General features: G+C 54.2%; 1 protein-coding gene across 4 annotated transcripts in view; it reads left to right on the top strand.

Moving 5' to 3' along the window:
- SH3PXD2A (SH3 and PX domains 2A) overlaps positions 1-19,020 on the top strand; it is a 238,317-nt gene that overhangs the window by 152,841 nt on the left and 66,456 nt on the right. For all 4 annotated transcript variants that reach the window (XM_058298626.2, XM_058298624.2, XM_058298625.2 and 1 more), the window contains exon 6: positions 1,875-1,903. In XM_058298626.2, the coding sequence (XP_058154609.1) occupies positions 1,875-1,903 (29 nt within the window). The remainder of the gene's footprint in view (positions 1-1,874; positions 1,904-19,020) is intronic.

The following is a 19,020-nucleotide window of genomic DNA, read 5'->3' as shown; positions in this document are numbered from 1 at the left end:
GGCTCAGAAAGGATCCCGCGCAGCCCCGGCTGTGTGCACGGGGGAGGTGGCCATCCCACACCATTCCAGTGGCAATATGGTGGGGCCAGGGAGGGTGTTCCCTCCCTGCCACCTCCTTGCCCTTCCCCAGCAGCCCAGCCTCACTCTGCAGGGAAGTCTGAGGAACGAGTTCCCTCCCCGGGAGTGAGAAGTGTTCCGGAAGGGCACCACTCCCCTCCCCACTGGGAATTCTCCCCAATTTGAGCTTCAAGGGGGCACAGCCAGGCACCCCCTAAACACAGCTTGCTTTTGTTAGGGCCTTTCCCTGGACTGCCAGGTTTGGGGGCGGGGGTGGCAGACGGGGATAAGAAAAGCAAGAAACGCAAGTTCCGGGACTCTCCTCTGTGCAGTCTGATAGCTCTTTCTCCTTGGGCAGTGACTGAACTGCTATTTCCTCAACTGTAACAGGACCCTCCTCTTGGTGCGGGAGGAGTGAAGGAGACAGGGATACCAAGGGGATTCTCAGATGGGAGGTGGTGTGTGTGTGCGTATGTGACAGTGACATGCAGGTTCCTGGGCCTCACCCCAGCATTCTGATTCAGTGAGTTCTGAGCCCAGACTGTGAGGAGCGTGGGAACCTGGGAGAGGGTGAGCTCTCCCCCTGGCTGTGCATGCGCTCCTCCCTGTGCACCTGCCATCCCTCCCCCCACCCCCCATCAGAGCCCCCCTTCCAGCAGGCCGACCAGCTGGCCAGGTCTCTGAGACCAAAGATGGACGATTGGCATTTTGTCTGGCCCTGAGAGAAATGAAAAGCATTTTCTTCCAGTCTCCAGACTGATACCCAGCCAGGACTTCTGCTGTTCCCTGAGCCCTTAGAACTTTCAGGATTTTAGGGGCATGTTTGAGTCAAGTTAAGGGAGCTGCTGAGGGCTGGTGAATGCAGCAGTGAGGAGAGCTGGAGGCAGGAGCAAGGTCAGGAGGGCAAGTCAGGGCAGGACAAGAGTTAACCGATCCTGGGTGGGGTCATCCTCGCTGGAGGGCAGGGCAGGCTCGGTGGTCCAGGGAAGGTACAGGATGGCTGGGAGGGGCCAGGTGCCTAAGGTCATCCATCAATAATGGTCAGGGGCAGGATTTGAACCCAGCTCCCACTGCTTGCTCTCCCATTGTCCCTGCTGGCTCTGGTACTCTGCCTGCCTGGCTCTGAACCCCCAGATGCCCCAGCCTTAGCCTGGAACATTCAGCCTGCAACCAATATTTACCCACCTCCCCCTGCCCAGCCCTCGGACCAGCTGACCAGGGGGTGTAGTGTGTCTTCAGGAAGCCTTCAGTCTGGGAGAGGGGAGTAGGATAGACTGCCCAAATCTGAATTACCAGAACAAAACTGAGAGGTCTTTGTAGGTGGGAGAAGAGGATGTGGAGGAAGGCATGTTGAGGAGGTGTCGCTCCTGCCGTGAGGGCGAGCTCCCCAGGGGGAGGCGAGCGAGCTCCCAGCGCAGTCCAGGGCCTGGCGCCCGCCGGGTTCTAATGACCCTCCTCCCGGGCCTCAGTTTCCCTATTTACGAAGTGCGTGAGGACTGAGAATTGGAGGAGGTGCCTGGGAAAGGGCAGGAGAGGGCACCCGAGCCCCTCATCTGCAGGCGGAGCTGGGGCTGGGCGGGGGCCCGAGGGCCCGGGGGCGGGGCGGGGAGGGTAGCTCGCTCGCTCGGGGGAGGCAGGGCCGGGGACCGCAGGCAGGCGCGGCGCGCAGTGCGTGCAGCTGCGGAGCGCGGCTCTCCCGGCAGCGCGCGAGCAGCCGCGCGGAGGACGGACGCAGCCCGGCAGCTGCAGTCCCGCAGCCCGGCGGCCCCGCGCCCCCGCCCGGCCCTCACCATGTCCGTCTGTTGCTTCTTTTTCAGGGACTACGGCAGTTCCAAGAGGAAATCAGGTAAGGAAGCCTCCGGGCGTGCTCCCCGCTCGCCTCCCTTGCCCCCTCGCGCTTGCGCCCCTCCGCCATCTGCCCGATTCTGCAGAGGACTTTGCGGAGGGGCTGCCCTTGCCTGCTGGCCCTGTGGTCCTGCGCCCCCTCCCCAGCGCCTGCCCCCCGAGTTCTCTATCAGATACTCGCACCTTCTTTCTCCTTCCCTCACCTAGCCCTCCAGGCCCCAGCTCTCCCCGATGGGAGAGCAGGTGGGTGCAGGGGGCCGGGAAGCTGCCTCGGGAAGGGCCTAAGACCCCGCAACGCTGGCCTCCGGGTCCCTCACCCCCGGGCTGCGACGGCCCCTGCTAGGCAGTGCTGTGACTTCTCCTTGAGCCCTGCCCGCGGTGCGGCGGTCACGGAGGGGTTAAATGAGATGCGGGGAGGAGAGGTGCCAGTCCGGGCGGAGCGGGTACTCGAACCCCTGTGAGTTTGTCGCGCCCGACACTGCAGATCTGTCTCACCCACCCGCCCCCAACTGAGCGTATCCTGCGAGCTGTGGGGACCGGGGGGCTCTGCGCGGGGGCCAGCCGAGGCGCGGGGCATTTGCCTGACAGGTGACAGAACCCACCCTGAGTTTTTTTTTTTTTAATTAAAGTTAATAGATCACCGGGAACGTTACATTAAAAAACATTTTTAAAAAACCAAGAGGTTCCCATATAACCCACTCCCCACCCCCACCACATCATTTTTGTAAATTGTATTTTTTGAAGATATATACATCACAAAAAAAATTACATTAAAAACTATAAGAGGTTCCCGTATATCCACCCCCCCCCCCCCAGACCAACAACCTCCCTGTCACCCTGAGTTTTTGAGGAGGGTGGAGACTGGGGGAGAGGGACAGCGCTGGGCCCTGTCCTCCGGGGTCAGAGGAGGAGGCTCCCTGGGTGGGGGCGGGGCTGGTTAACCCCGAGAGGGGCGCTCGCAGGAGTTGGGGCTGTGTGTGCTTCCGCAGCGGAGGGGGCGCTGGAGCACGGTGCTGGCCCGTTCTGCCTGCGTTTCGGGGGCGTTGAGTGTAAGGACAGCCTTGGGGGGGGAGGCGTATATGGAAACATGACTCTGTTACTGGCTCACATGTGGGGAGATGTGTGTCCAAGTGCCTTGGCCTGTGGCTCAGCAGGTGTGTGTGTGCGCACGGGACACGGAACAAACGTGAGCTGAGGTCGTGTGAAGGCGTGGCGTGTGTTTCTGAGTATGGAGTTGTATGCGTTGTGTGTACAAGTCTTGCTTGCATGTTTATTAGGGGGAGAGTTGTGTCCTGGCTTGGACATTTGGGGCCTGTGGGGCTGTGCGTGCACGTGTCCCGTCTTGTTAGCTGCGTGCTGAAGGTATGCTTACTTGTTTAGTGCATAGGTGTCAGGTGTGTGTGCCCGCGTGTTGACATGTATCTGGCTGTGGGTTGGAGTCTGTGCTTGTGGTTTGTGCACCTGTCTGGGATGTGTGCACCCACTGGTGCGGAAGGGCATTGCCTCCTGAGAACAGGAGGGCGAGGCTGCCTTTTGACCTGAGGAATTGTGACATCAGCTCAGCTGTCACTTGCCGGCAGAGCCCCAGGCGGCAAGATTACTGCCCTCTAGGCCTTTTCTCAGACCTGCTGCCACCACCTCCACCCATCCCAGTCCCTTCCCACTTATTCTCAACAAGACCCAGAAATATTTAGGATTCCTGAGTATTTCAGACAGACCTGAGAAAGAGGGTAAACCTGGGACTGTCTGCTGTTACAATCCCTCTCCCCACAAACTTAGCCTGGGTCACAGAGGTATGGTGTGCTGGTTGAATCTGGGCTCAAAGCCTGGCTCTGTGTGACCTTGGGCAAGTTTCATAACCTCTCTGTGCCTGTAGAAGAGTAGGTGCATGTGGAACAGTCCCTAGCACATAATTACTGTAGAAATATCAGCTGATGGTCATCATCGTCATCATTTTCTAAAGCTGTGGGACTAGTCTTGGCACCGCCGCTGACTTGCTCCCTGTGTGGCCTTGGGAGTGAGCGCATTCTTTCTGGGCCTCAGTTTCCCCTTGTAAAGTCAAGGGCTGGGCCAATAACCTCCGGGGTCTTCACTCCCCCCCACCCCTGAGGCCCAGGTTCTGTGTTGCTTCCTGAGCAGTGCAGGGCCCCGCCCAGGCTGCCCCAGCCTAAGGAAAGCCTCCTCTCACTACTCTGCCTTCACACACAGCAGGAAAAGGATGCTGGGAGGAATCTGATTACGTTGGTGTGCTTGTGATAATGGCTGTTTAGTGACGTGGTTAAATGGACCGGCTCAGGAACCAGACAGCCAGAGTTTGGAGCCTGGCTTCTCTCTGTGACTTTGGGTAGGTTTCTTACCCTCTCTGTGTCCGTCCCTCTTTAGCGAACTGGGGATGATATTCATCCCTTCCTTATAGGGTTTAAACGACGATGAGAAGAATTAATATACACGAGCGTGCTGACAGCACCGCCTCTAGAAAGCGCTCTGTAAGCGCTTGCTGCTGTTATTATTTGCTGGGCATCTGTTGTGTGCTCCTAGCTATAGTGAGCGCTGTGCTGGGCACTTCTATACCGCACTGCACGGTGGGTAGGGAGGTTCCCACTTTACGAATGGGAAACTGAGGCACCGAGAGCGGTGGCCCGCCGTCAGGCAGAGTGCTCTGCCGCATGCGTCCATGTTGAGGGTTCTGCCCTGGCCCTGTAATGGGGGGACTCAAAAAGCTCCTCGAGTCACCCCAACCAGGGGCGTTTGCACAAAGAAAACAGACGCTGTTTCCTGGCCTCCGCTTCTCGCCTTTAGTCCCTGAAGCCCGGCTCGTCCTCGGAGGGTCTCCTCCTGAGCACTGAGCCAAGCCCCCAACCCAAGGAAGAAGGAAGTCCGTCCACATGCTTAGGCAGCTTACAGCCTAAAGGAAAGTCGGGACCAGTGACCTTGAAAACAGCTGACAGCGTAGCCTCAAATTCATCTCCTTCCCTCCACCAAACCTGCTCCTTCCCAGCACCTTTCCCGTGTTAGTCATTGGCACCGTCCACCAACACGGAGGAATGTCCTTGATTCTCCCCTTCCTCTCGCCTGCCAACCTGACCTCCCCACCTCCCCCGTCGCACCCCCTTCAAGGGCCCCTTCATCTCGCCAGGAAGACCCTCGGCTTCCTACCTGGCCCTTCTGCTTCCACACTACCGTTAGAGTGCTCTCAAAAACAGACACCAAATGACATACTTTTCAGCTTAAATTCCCCCATGGGTTTCCCTTCCCGCTGGGAACGAAGACCTTATTCCAGCTTCCAGAGCCCTGTGGGACTTGGCCTCTGCCTGCCGTGCTGACCTCAGCTCGTACCCCTCTTGCGCCCCCACCCCCGTTCCCACCCCAGCACTCGGCTCGGCCACACCTATCGCCTTCAGTTCCTTAAACAGAACAAGCTCGCTCCCTCCACACAGCCTCTGCTTTGCTGTTCCTGTGCGTGGAATGTTCTTCCCCTTCTTCCACATGGCCAGCTCCTTAAGATTCCTCCTTAGGAATCCTGCCTTCCCCACATCACCCTGCTTCTCCCCTCCATGCCCTTGTCACACTCTGGCATGTTTTCCTGTTGGTTGTCTGTCGCTCAAAGCTGGACTAGCAGCTCCCTGAGAGTCAGGACCGTGGCTGCAGGGCTAGCACCAGTTCTGATGCCCGCTCTACTTGTTGATCAGATGGATGGACAAATGGACGAATGCATGTGTGCATGAGCAGGTGAGACTTCCTGTAACCGCTCTATAGGTCAGGAAAGAGAGGTCACCAGGCTCAAGTCAGGAGACATCTGGGAAGAGGAGGAATTTTTCTGGCTTCGAGGGAAGAGAGCAGGAGGCTTTGGGGGTTCAGGTGCACCTCCTTGGAGTCTCTAGAGCAGAGTGGGCATTCAGGTGCTGGAAATGGTGGAAAGGAGGAGGGTGCCCGCAAGTGGAGGAAGCCTCCCTGGCAAAGGCATGGATGCAGAAAAGTGCAGGGCATTGCTGGGAAAGGAGGCTTTAGTCCAATTTGGCAATGGGACAGGGACAGGGACGTACGGAGAGCAGCTTGGAATGATCAGTTGGTGTCAGATTGTGGAGGGAGATGGAAGGTGTTCCCCTGTCCAGACAGCCTGGCCTGGGCCCACTGGGCCCTGCACACGGCTCTCAGACATGGCGCTTCCTTTGGCTGGACTGCAAGCCTTAGGTCCACCCAGCGGAGCCCTGTCTGTTGACTGGTTCCCAGCTCTGGCCAGGGTGGCTTGGGGCCTGGGTTCAGTATGAAGTGAGAGGGCCCACTGGATGGAATGGAGGAGAGTATGGGCTATGATGTGAACCAATGTATATGAGGTGCAGAGGTGCCCAAAGATGTACTTACAAAATCCAATGGATGTGTCATGATGATGGGAACGAGTGTTGTTGGGGGGGGAGAGAGGGGGGGTGGGGGGATGGGGTTGAATGGGACCTCACATATATATTTTTAATGTAATATTATTACAAAGTCAATAAAAAATAAAAAAATCAAAAAAAAAAAAAAAAAGTATGAAGTGAGGACAAGGGCTGGCATTTCTCCTCAGCGCTGCGTGCGCCCTGGCTGGACTCCCGGCCTCCCTGGTGCAGTAAGGGTGGTAAGGGGGAGGCTGGGGATGGGGGTGGGCAGGATGGGGCTTGGTCCTCCACGACCACCTCTGATCTTGGGCAGGTCCCTTTGCCATTCTGTTTTGCTTCCTCATCTGTCATGTGGGGTGTGTGGAGATCAAATGGGATAACATATAAAAAAATCCCTCTGGAGGTAGACGGCAGCACCCACGTGTAAGGCAGTTGAGTAAACGGATTGAGCGTCTAGTAAGTTCCAGGCACTGTTGGGTGCACAGGAGATGTGGTTCCTGCCCTCATGGAGCTTACATTCTATCAGGAGAGCCACACCAAGCAAGTCAGTGAGTGGATGGAATCTAATCCCGGCTGGAGAGAAGGACTATGAACAAAAGTAAGGCCAGCTAAGGGCCAGCAGGCGGCTAGGGGAGTGGATGGCTGTCCAGGTAGAAGTGGTCAGGGAACGCGGGAGCTTGTTGAAGACCCTTGAGTGGGACCTGAGGGATGTGAGGGAGCGACGGGGTTACCTGGGGAAGAGCAGCCCAGACTGAGGGCACAGGTGCTGGGGTGGGACCCGGTGGCCCGTTCAGAGCACAGCAGGGAGGCTTGTGGCTTGAGTAGACAGAAGGAGAGGGCAAGGTGGCAACCAGGAGTGGAGGGGCCCCACAGACCTCAGGGGGCCTTGCAGACCATTTAAGGACTTTGGCTTTTACTGTGAGTGAGATAAGGATCCCCTGAAGTCTTCTGAGTGAGGAGGGACATGACCCGGCTTATATCTTAGAAGATTTTTTTTGGCGGATGAATGGAGAGATAGGACGGGTTCTCCAGGAGCAGTGGAGGGTGAGAAGCCATTGGTGCTGGGTGGATTTGATGACTGAGTGTGGCTGTGAGGGTGAGTTTGTTTAGAAGTTGGGGTGCCTCAGTGTTAGGGTTCCCATGGTCAATTCCACCGTTTGCCAGCCAGGTGGCCTTGGGCAAAATCCCTTCCTCTCTGAGCTCAATTACGTTACCTACCAGTAAAAATCCAGTAGGAGATATATAATAAGACATGGAGGGAAGCGGACTTGGCCCAGTGGATAGGGAGTCCGCCTACCACATGGGAGGTCCGTGGTTCAAACCCCCGGCCTCCTTGACCAGTGTGGAGCACAGTGCTGATGTGCGAAAGGAGTGCCCTGCCATGCAGGGGTGTCCCCCGCGTAGGGGAGCCCCACACGCAAGGAGTGTGCCCCGTAAGGAGAGCTGCCCAGCGTGGAAGAAAGTGCAGCCTACCCAGGAATGGCACCGCACACACGGAGAGCTGACACCACAAGATGACGCAACAAAAAAAAACACAGATTCCTGGTGCTGCTGATAAGATTAGAAGCGGTCACAGAAGAACACACAGTGAATGGACACAAGAGCAGACAACTTAGCGGGGGAGGAAGGGGAGAGAAATAAATAAAAAATAAATCTTTAAAAAAAAATAAAAGACATGTATTGCAAAGAATCAGCTTGCGCGATAGTGGGGGCTGGCTAAGCAAGTATGAAATCCGTAGGGCCGGCAGTGAGGGCACGAGCTGAAGGTGCAGCCCCCAGCAGGAGTGTCCGCTTGAGGGAAGCCACAGTTCTGTTGTTAAGGCCTCTCAAGGGATTGATTTAGGCCCACCTGTATTATCTAGGATAATCTCCCTTAAAGTTGATTGGTTAGGGACTTTAATCATATCTACAAAATTTCTTCACAGCAATACCTACATTAGCATTGGATTGAATAACTGGGAACTCGGTAGCCTAGGCAAGCTGACACTTGCATTGACCATCATGCCTGTAAACTGGGGTGGGCGTAGCAGCTCTACGCAGTGACCTGCCAGGACGCAGTGACCTGCCAGCATGGTTCAGTGAAGCGATGCCGCTAGAGGACTTTGTGCGACGGGGAGGGCCTGTTGTCAGCTGTGGCTGGTACCCCAGGTGGGCGCTGCTCCAGGTGTCCAGAGCAGGGCACCCATGTCAGCCTTGCAAAGCTCTAATGGTGTTCTTACCATTCTCTAGGAAGCTACTTCCCTCCAGGCCCTGAGCTGGGCGGTTCTGAGAGGTGCCAGTAGGGGGCGCAGGCAGCTGCGGATCCAAAAGCCCTGGGATTATTGACAGGCCAGGCGCCTGCTGCTCCATCCCCACCAAGGAGTCCTGTGATGAGCTCCAGCTCGTTCAGATGCAAATGAGGTTGCTCAAGAATGTTGCAAGTTTGTTCTTTTAGGCAAATGTTGATGATCCTCGTGAAATCCTGTTTACTTTATATTTTTCCTTGGAAAAGTGGTGAGCTCAGTCTGGCTTCTATCTTAGTGATCATAAAATCTGCGTTATTGGGCTGAGTTAATGAGAGTGCATTACTTGGCCTTCGTTGTGGAGAAGCAGTGTTGCTTGGGGTTAAGAGTTAGGTTTTGGAGTCAGGCAGACGGGGTTTGAACCTCAGCTCTGCCACATTCTGTGTCCTGGCCAGTTACTTAACATCTGATCTTCACATCCCATGTGGAAAATGAAGGTAAAAATAGTGCCTGTCTCAATTAAATGTAGGATTGAATTAGCAGAGGGCCTAGTGCATAGCAAGCTGCCAATAATAGTAGCTGACATCGTTGTTGCTATTTTGGTTATTGATAGATCCTGAAAGGAGGAGAGAAGTTGACCTCATCTTAGACTTGAGAGTAAAAAGACCCCCCTGTGGCACTTCTAGCCATCCTATGGCTCATTGGCCTGGCCCAGGGGAGACAGGACGTACATCCAGCCACTGCTGGAGCAGGCTCGAGCAGCTAGAGCAGGCTCGAGAGCCGGTTTCGTGTCCCACCTCTGCCAGGTGTGTGCCCTTGGCAGGTCCTTAGTTTCTCTGTTGCCTCAGTTTCCTCGTCTGTAAAATGGGGATAATGGTTGCACCTCCCAGATTGTTTGAGAACTGAATGAGAGAAATGTAGGAAGTGCTTAGGACCATGCCTGGCCCAGAGGAAACACTGAGGAGTAAGCAATTTTTACTGTTAACATGGGGTGGCACGAAGATGTGCTGGGCTCTCAAGCAAGAGCGAGCGCCGGCTTTACCTCTTGCCCTCCTCCAGGAGCATCTCCGCTTCCTGAGTCAGGGGAGGGCAGGGCGGGCACCATCTCAGAATCACCATTAAGCCTTCACAATGATCCAGGTAGGTGGTCTTGTCCCCATTTTATAGACCGGGAAAGAGAGGTTAAGTAACTGCCCCAGGTCACCCAGCCAGACAGTCACAGGATTCTGTGACCCAGATTCCTTTCCACTAAAGCCTGTTTCCCCTGAGCGGGGGCGGCAGGGTCCACAGTGACCAGGACTGGGCTCTGAAGACCTCTATTCGGAGGTTCTATAAACTGGGTCAAAAGACCCCTGTCGGGGTTTCTTGCCGAAGGGCTTATTGGTCGCCAACAGGTTCTTGGTTGGGCAAAGGATCCTTTTATAGAGTGTCATCATATCCCCTTAATTTTCTCTTTTTTTTTTAACCAATCAATTTTATTATTACATATTAACAAAACATACAATTTATCCAAAGTGTCCAATCAGTGGTATTTGGTATCGCATATCGTGCACTCATTACTTCAATCATTATTAGGGCATTTTCATTATTTCAATAATAATAATAATAAGCAAAATACCTTCATCTCACAATCTGTCAATGCTTCCCCTGCTGTACATTGCTGCTTTTTCTCGCTATTCTTGCACATTTGTTTATTTATTTCTTAAACAGTTTTATTGAGATACAGTCACATACCATATGATCTACCCAAAGTGTGTAATCGATGGCTTTTAGTGTAATCACAATGTTGTACATTCAGTACCATGACAAAAATTTAGAACAATTTCATTACTCCAAAAAAGAAACACTCCACCCCCCTTAGCAGTCACCTCTGAGTCCCTCTATCCTTCCCCAGCCCTACATAATTACTAAGCTAATTTCATCTTTATAAATTGATTTATATTTACATTTTATATAAATGGAATCATACACTAAGTAGTACTTTGTGTCTAGTTTCTTTTACTTAGCATAATGTTGGTGAGGTTTTTGTCTGATATTAACAACTTACAGTATTAACAGATATTTGTTCAGTTTCAAAGAAAAATGATCTTATATATGCACTTTTACCCATATTCATATTTCACATAAGATTTTATCATGCTATACAGTCCCATGTTACATTTTTTTAGCTTTCCTTTTAGTAATATACATGCTTTTAGACTTTCCCATTAAATCGCTGTCATACCCACTCAATAGTACAGCTAGTTACAAACATTATGTGGGGCTTTCACCTTTTCTATTCATTTCCAAAGGTTAACACACATCCTTTTTACCAATTCTGCACAAGTTAACCCTCAGCTTTCCTTTCTCTACCCTCATTCTATTTTCTGGTGACTTCATATTCAAGTTATTACCTCCATGAGATTACATAATATATTTAGTTCATAATAACACAATCATATAGTATTTGTCCTTTTGAGTCTGGCTTGCTTCACCCAACATAATGTCTTCCAGGTTCTTGATGAGTTGAGTTTTAATAAAGCAGGTTTGCTTAAAGCAAGACCCACCGGTAAGTTCTGGCCTCTAGAACAAGTTAGTCTACCCTCCTGCTTTCTTGGATGAAGCAATGTTGAGAGGGACTGCTGCCTGCCCAGGGCAAGGGCGGACAGAACCCAGTCTCCAGCTCTTCACACTCTCACCAAGCCCTGGACGGGGCAAGTGGAGAGGAGGGCTGTTGTGAAGCAGAGAAAGCCCTGTCTTCAAGGCCGCTGCTGCCTTATATCCTCCCAAGATGAATGCCCAGCGGGGCACAGCAGAGCTGCTCCCTGCATCAGCCTGGGGCTGGCCTGTTCACCAGCTGCAGAGGGAGATGGACAGACACAAAGCAGATGGCAGCAGCCTTAGCTCTGCTCCAAGCAAAGGGTTCCAATGACCTTGCATTTCTTTTAGGCACTCGCTGGCTCCTGGCTTCCTGGAGCTCAGCTGAGAAAACAGGAAGGACTCAGGGACTCACGAACTAACCCAGGGCAGGTTGGACTGTGATCTTGTGGGAGTCGAGGGTGGAAGGGGACGAGAAGGGAGAGGTTGGAGATGTGTCCTGAAGGGGAGAGGGGTGTGGGATGGCGTCCTGGTAGCAGGGGCCACGGCAGCAAAGACACAGAGGCTGGAATGAGTTTGGTAAGTGTGAGGGGAGGAGAGGTGACCACCCTGCAGGAACCAAGAGAGGGCAAGAGAGAAGGCTGGAAAGGAAGCCTCAGAGAATGTATCAGCAGGACTTCAAAGCAATTCTCAGAGCTCACTGGTCTGCCCAAGCCACCATCCTCAGCGAGAAAGGCCCAGGCTGCTTAGTGAACAAGACCTCCTGGCACCTTCCAGTGGCCCATTCCAAAAGTGAACGTATCTCGTGAAGGCTTTGGCTGCTGGCACATCTCACCCAGCCTGGTGTTTTTTAAACAGTTTTAATTTTCGTGGCTCTGGGTCTTCAGCCTGATGTCACCCCTGGAGTTCAAAGCCATCTAATTGGAAATGAAAGGAGACTGATTGATTTGGCAGCTCTACCGCCGGCCCATGTGGCAGTGATGCGATGGAGAAAATGAATGTGCTGCTCACGTGTGTTTCTGTGCCACGACTCTCCTAACCACAGGCAGCGTGGCCCCACTGCCCTACTGGCCTGGACACAGAGCATGGGGCAGGGGGTCCCCCATCCTGGAACCCATCACAGTCCCAGGAAGGAGGTAGCCAGCCAGTAGCTTTGATTCTCTTAGCCTACCAGGAAGTCGGCCTGGAGGTTGGTTTCAGAATTATGAGTCTGCTCATTGAGTTGCAGATTCCCAGCCCGGCCAAGACCTACTGAATTCGCATCCCTGGGGGCAGATCCCAGGAATTTACATTTTGACCCATTCCCCAGGGATGCCGATACCCAACTGGGGTGAATGCTTGTGGGTCATCCTTGTGGGTTGATGCCACAGGTGGCAGAAGGAGCAGATGGGGCTGCTTCCTGAAGACATATTTAGTTTGTCTCCTGAGACCACGGGGAGGGGGGAGGGGCCTGTCAGAGGACAGAGGATTCTAAGCTGCGGATCCCTGGAACACCGACCCCGCAGTTGGCGCCTTGGGGAATGGCTGTCTAAAGCCACTGACCTCCCTTCTGGCCTCATCAGGAGGCAGTGATGAGACTCCACAAGGGTTTTTCTTGAAGACAAAACACCCACGCTGTGGTCCAGCAGAGAAATACTTCCCACTGCGGCCCTCAGCCAGAAAGTAACTTGTTCCTCACTTCAGCTTTTTGGTTTACAGACATGTGACAAACGAGACAACATTTCCAGTAATCATGAAGCCAATGGAAAAACAAAGATTTGGGGAAAATGTGCATTACTTATTGTTTTAGCACCTTTTTCTGATCTAAAGTTACTTTGTTTAGAAACAGAAATGTGGCGTGTGTAACTTAGTTGGCTCATGACATTTTTATAATTGGTCAGTTTTGAAATGGGAAGGCAAAAAATGTTTTCCAAAGTGTCAGTAAAACTAGAAGTTTGCAGGGGAAAAAGTTTTTTTCCCTGATGCTGTTTTGCCCCCTAGATCTTGTCATTGCCACGTGGGACCCAAGCAGCTGGTATGAAGATGTGTTTGTTAATATTAGAACTGGAGTCTTGTACCAAGAAAACTGGGCCATGTGAGAGAAAGTCCCTTCACTTCCCTGTGCTCAGGAGGAAGAGCTGACCACCACCTCATAAACTGGGTGCTGCTGTCTGACTGATGGGTACAGTGGCCTTGGCAAAGGCCCCCTGCAGGTTTCTGGGGACTCCCTTTCCCCATTTATCCAGGGTCTCCCCAGCTTTCCCCTGGACCACCCAAGCCCTGCTGAGCATTGGATCAGGGCCGGGTGGTTGTGTAACTGTTCCCAGCAGGAGGGTAAGGTTCTTGTAAGGCACTGTTGACAAGCAAATGACAGGAGCCCAAACCAATCCTGCCCTGTACATTGCAGGGGTCCCCCCCGAGAAACCCTGGCATTCATGCAGACGTTAGCATCCCTCGTGCTAGATCTGGCTGGGTGGAACAAGCTCTGCGCCGTCAGCTCCCTGCCACACACTGATCCCTGTAGCTGGGTGGCTCCAAGATCCCTGCGTTAATTCCTCATTTGCATCTGACCACAGGATTCTGATTAAGGAAGCCCTTTCCCTCTTCCTCACTGACCTGGGAGGCTCCTGATGGGAAGCAGATTTCCAAATGCATCGACATTTCCCTTCTGGGTTTACATGGGTCCTGCCAGATCTATTGCTGACCTTACAGGTTCTGGTCAGCTGTGGCTGGCTTCTCGATTTGTCCAGGAAACATATGAGTCCCTGCTATGTGCCAAGCCTTGCGGTAAAACACCGAGGACACCAAGATGAATTCAGTGAGGTCCTTATCCTCAAAGGACCCAGTGTCGGGCCGGGGAGATGGGCAAGTAAACAGGCAGTTATGGCGGCACTCCAACGTAGTGCCACAGTGGAGCGGGAGCAGGGAGCCGGAGCCTCCACGCAGCCCTGCCGGGGGTGCTGAGCAAGGCTTTCCACAGCCAGTTCTCTGAGGATTCTCCCTCGTCACCTCGTGGAACCACACAGAGGACGTGCGAGCAGTCCCAGCATTCGTCATCCCAGTGCACTGCGTCTTCTCACCTGGGCTTGGGCATCCCATCCACCTCCCCAGAGTCCCTACTGTGTGGCGCTATTTCAGAGATGCTATGGCCACTTGCTACTAACTCAAACATTGTCGACGTTTCAGAAGGTCTAATTATAAAATAAATATCCGGGTCTGGGTCAGTGGAACCTTGCCTCAGGGGCCACCTCCAGCCCTTTCCTATGGTTGGGAGAACTCTGGCCTCAAGCAGTCAGTCTCCTGCCTCCTTGGGGCCCATCTCTGCCCAGATCCCTTCTCCTTGCCATTCCAGGGCCACAGCCCCCCTTAGCCAGGGACTGGGAATCGTTCATTAAATATTTGACCACCAGACTGTGGCCTTTGCCAGGTCAGGAATCTCCATCCAGCAGGAACCCGCCATGGTTGATGATTATATTGACAGGGCATAGAAAGAGAAGAGGAGGGGCTAGGAAACCTGGCCATCCAGTCCTTTCATCTCACAGGTGTCGCCCAGCAGATCCCAGGGTCTGGGGAACGTGGCCCAACCTTCCCACTCTTGTACAGGAACTGGGGTCATGGCCTCTGAGCACTGCAATCCCACCCCCCACCCCCAGGGCGGAGACTTAGCATTCGCCAGAGACCCTGAACTCTGGTGCCAAAGGGTTAATTCTGTCCTCCCCAGAGATCACACAAGCTCCTGACCATCCCCTGTCAAGGCCCTTTCAGCTGAGGCCTTCTGGGCATAGCGTGGTCACATGAGAACCAGATGTGGGGATTTCCCAAGCAGCGGCGTGTGTGTGTGTGTGTGTGTGTGTGTGTGTGTGTGTGTGTGTGTGTGTGTACGTGCATGTGTGCACGCGGCTCTGCTTACGTGGCATCTGACAGCTCAGGGGATCAGTCTAGATCCACGCAGAGCCAGAAAGGGATGGGGGAGAGGCAAGGCCGAGGGGCGCCAGCACACACTGTAGGGGGCTGTGCCGAGCCCTTGCTTCCACCAGACATTACAGATAAGCGAGTTGTTCCAGCTCAGACTCCCATTTCCTGCAACATCCATCTTGCCATAAGACCATATTGGTTATGGATACTTTTTTTTTTTTTAATCTCTTTAAAAGGCTTTGCAGCAGATGCTGGAAGCCAGCAGCCTTTCAGGGATGTTCCGCTGAGGCATGTGGATCTGCCTCAGCGTCTATGGCAGCCTGAGATGCCCCTGCCTGTCGCCCAGGAGGCAAAACCTGCACCTCTTAGAGGACAGGGCCCTGGGTGCCAAGCAGACCCCAGGTAGTGGGGTAAGTCGCTTGGTTTCTCCGTGACATCCTTGGAACAGAGAGCAGGTTGTGTCCATCCTTCTGTCAGCCACTGAGGAGTTATTGGGTACCTTCCGTGCCCGAGGTGCTGTGAGGTGCTGGCAGGGCTAAGGAGCTTCAGGTTGGACAGGGGAGAGTCACAGGGCCAACTCCTTAAAATAAATCTCAGTATATGAACACACACACGTCTATCCTGTTGGCTTCTGTTTCTCCGGCAAACTCTAAGCACCCCCCACCCCTTTCCTGCTCCAGTCCCTGGCTGCATCCAGCCAGGCTTCAGTGGACACACTCTGAGCTATGCAGCAGAGGTGAGTCCCACAGGCAGGTGCGAGGCCTCCAGCACTCAGAGCCCTGCCCTGTCCCCCACCTCAAGCTCCCATTTGAGTGGGTGGCCCCAGGGAGGGAGGGTGCACTTGAGTGGTGGTCCAGCCAGTGCCAGGCAGGTAGGGGAGTGAGCCACACCCACTGCCCCCCTCGCCCCCACCTGCACGACTGCCGAAGCTCTTAGGAGCACTTGGGTGGGTGCCGGGTTGTAAAGGTCTGGGCCCCAGACTGATGGCACAGAGCCTGATGGGAGTAACTGGGGGCCCCAGCTCTGCACGTGGTGGCTGCTCATTAAATAGTTGGTGCTTGATTCATTGATAATCTGATAGCAAGAGTCCAGACTGGCGCAGCCGAGACATTCCACAGTTTGTTGTGCTGGGACAGGAATGTCTGCCCCGAGCCGGTGGTCGTTGACTCCTCCGTCCTCCCATCACCCACGGCTCTGGTGGAGACTGAGCCACGGAGGGAGCAGAGTTGCAGGGGTGGAGGACCTGGAGACCCAGCGCCTGCTGTCTTCCTCCTGCTTCTCTGGCCCCTAGTGCTGCTGCCGCCGCCCCTCCTTCCATGTGAACACAAGCTGGTGGGTGCGGGAACTGGAGGGGGGCTAGCACGTAAGTGGGGGAGGACCACCAAGGCAGTCCACCCCAGGGAGAGGGGAGCTGGGAACTTGGAACTCTGAAGAGGGTCAAGTTCGTCTCTTCCCTCGCACGCACACGCCCAACACTGGGAGAGGTGAGAACCTGAGAACTGAGGGGGAGGCCGCTGTGGGGTGGGCCGCAGCTGCTGGGAGGGGAGTCTCAGAAGCCCGCCGGCCTCCCCGCCCAGCACCACTCTGTCCACCCACCGTGCCTCGCCGACCGCAGCACCTGTCCCCAGCCAGGACGCAGGGCGCCTTCTTAAAAGGGTGCAGGGAGGATGAGGGTCCTGCTGGCCACCCCCTGCCAGGGCTGTTGCAGCACCCCTTGGTGCCACCCCCTGCCAGGGCTGTTGTAGTACCCCTCAGGACACCCCTTGGCCTCTCCACCCACACCTGGGCTGGGCTCTTCTGGCCCCAGCCCCACCCTAAGCAGGGTGCCCTTGAACTCAGTCCCTAAGGGGCTATGGCGTGGCGCCAGCTCCAGCCCCCACCCCACCCCATTCGCCACCTGAGCAGGAAACCGACTGTTCCCGGACTGCATGGCTCGGCAGCCCCGAGGGTCAGCACCGCATTCCTACCCCGGGCTTGGCTGCCCCCACGCGTGCTCTGGATTCTGGGAAAGGCAATTCCTGGGGAAGGAGGCAGGCCCCTTCTCACTGAGCAAAAGGACGAGGAGTACGGCCACATTTACAGAGAGACTCGCAGCAGGGATCAATCCAGAGAAGAAAGTCCCCCATTAGGGTCCCCTTGTTCCCCACTCCTGGGCCCGTCCTGGGGCACATGCCTGGAAGCAGGACCTGAGAGTCAGGCTGCCTGGGCTCAAGTCTGGCACTGGCACTGCCATGATATGGGCAGCCTTAGCTTCCCTGCACTTCTCTTTCCTCATTGGTGAAGTGCAGATTGGGATAAGGATTAAGTAAGATAATGCTCATAAAGTGTTCAGCTTGATGCCTGGCATAAGTGCTAAGTAAATGGGAACGGGCGTAATTATTCCAGTCCCAGCTCTGCCGCTCGCTGGCTGTGTGATCTTCAGCAATTTTCTTCCCCTCTCTGGTCCTGAGTCCCATCATGCTCCCTCTAGCCTGTGGGGTACTGCCAAGAAGCCAGCAGAGGGAGTGGGCGGTGACGGGGAGGGGGGAGAGCTGGAGGAATTAGGATTTGCTTTCTGTCTTTAAGAATTAGATACTGATTAGAAACTGAGCACTACTAAATTTCTTCTTTAGTACTTTTATTTATTTAGCTCAGAAGTCTGCAGAAAACAGTCTTTTTCTCTGGCAAGACTCATTGCAACTGTGAAGCACTTGTGTGGCGGAGCTTTACCCAGCCTGGGGCAGGACCAGCTCCATACTGTGCAGGACCCAGTGCAAAATGAAAATGCAGGGCCTTGTGTTCATAAGTCACTAGGGATTTCAAATGGGTGACAGGAGCACCTTAAACCAAATGCAGGGCCCTTCTGTGCTCCTGCACAGCTCCTGTCCCCGCCAAGCCAGCCCTGCATTGGAGGCTGTGAGTGTAGGGGGCGCGGCCTGAGAGCATTAACCCCTCGTCCCTTATTCTTTTCTTGCTGTAAGTGTTTGTGATGAGCCAGGCTGCTGCTGAGCATGAGGAATGGCTCATTACCAAACAATAGTGCCCTTGCAAACTTCCCCTAGGGACCAGTGATCAGAAAATCCTGTTTCAACTCTTGTTTGCTTTCTGCCTTGGCCATCTTAATTGGTGCCAGGCTTCTCCACCTGGCAGTCACTCTAGCTGCACTGTACTTTGGTGAAAATCCTTCGGACAGGCCTCACCCACAGTGGTAACAGCAGCTTTATTTATATTCGCTTCGGACATGCCTCTCTTCAACAAAAGGATCTGAAGTGGGTGGTGTGAAAGGGTCCAGTTAGGCAGTAGCAGCGCACGAGAGTCCAGAGCCCAACCCAGAGTTGTGGTCCGCAAGGCTGGAGATCTGGCCCCGCTTCCAGGTCACTGTGCGACCTTGGTCAAGTCTCTTAATCTGAGTCACCGTTTCTTCTGTGTAAAGGACCGGTCACCCTGTAGGGCCATTGTGAAGATTTGAGCAACTGCCTGCGATCATGCCTGCCAAGGGAATGTGCTCCGCTCCTGGAATCCACCACGATAACAACAGTTACTACGACTGTTGAATAATAGGGCTAAGGGCTGCCAGGCCGTAATTACCGCCACTGGGCACTAAGAGTGGTGACCAAGGTTCCTGAAGGTGGCCTCATCAAAAAGGAAAAGAAATGTGTGGAGTTTGTAGGAAACCTGAGGAATCCGGCCCTGTGCAAAGTTTGTTAAAGCAATGGAGAGAAAGAACTGGAATAGAGCAGATAATGAAAAACCAGTTCAAGGCTGCAGTGAGGGCAAGAGCCTCAAGAGCCATAGAACTCCCAAAGAGGGAGAGGTCTGGGCCGCGCCAGTGAGCGGAGCTGTGGAAGGATGGAAGGACTTGGAAAAGACAGGGGAGGTCTTCACTCCATCTGGGGCCCCTGGCAGGGTCCCCCCTTCTCCTCCCCTCCCAAGAGCCCAGGGCAGGGGTTGTGTGAGCCGATAAGGCGGGTGACCCTGCCCTGGTCCCCAGAGCTTTTGGTTCGCTCTCACTCTCCGTGGAGTTTGTGCTGTTGGCTGTTCTCGAGCCTGTCTCTCCCACCTGGGCTTGCAGC

Source organism: Dasypus novemcinctus, chromosome 6 (assembly GCF_030445035.2).
Source record: "Dasypus novemcinctus isolate mDasNov1 chromosome 6, mDasNov1.1.hap2, whole genome shotgun sequence".
NCBI lineage: Eukaryota > Metazoa > Chordata > Mammalia > Cingulata > Dasypodidae > Dasypus > Dasypus novemcinctus.
Note: the sequence above shows the minus strand (reverse complement) of the source record. Positions and strands in the feature narration are given on the sequence as shown.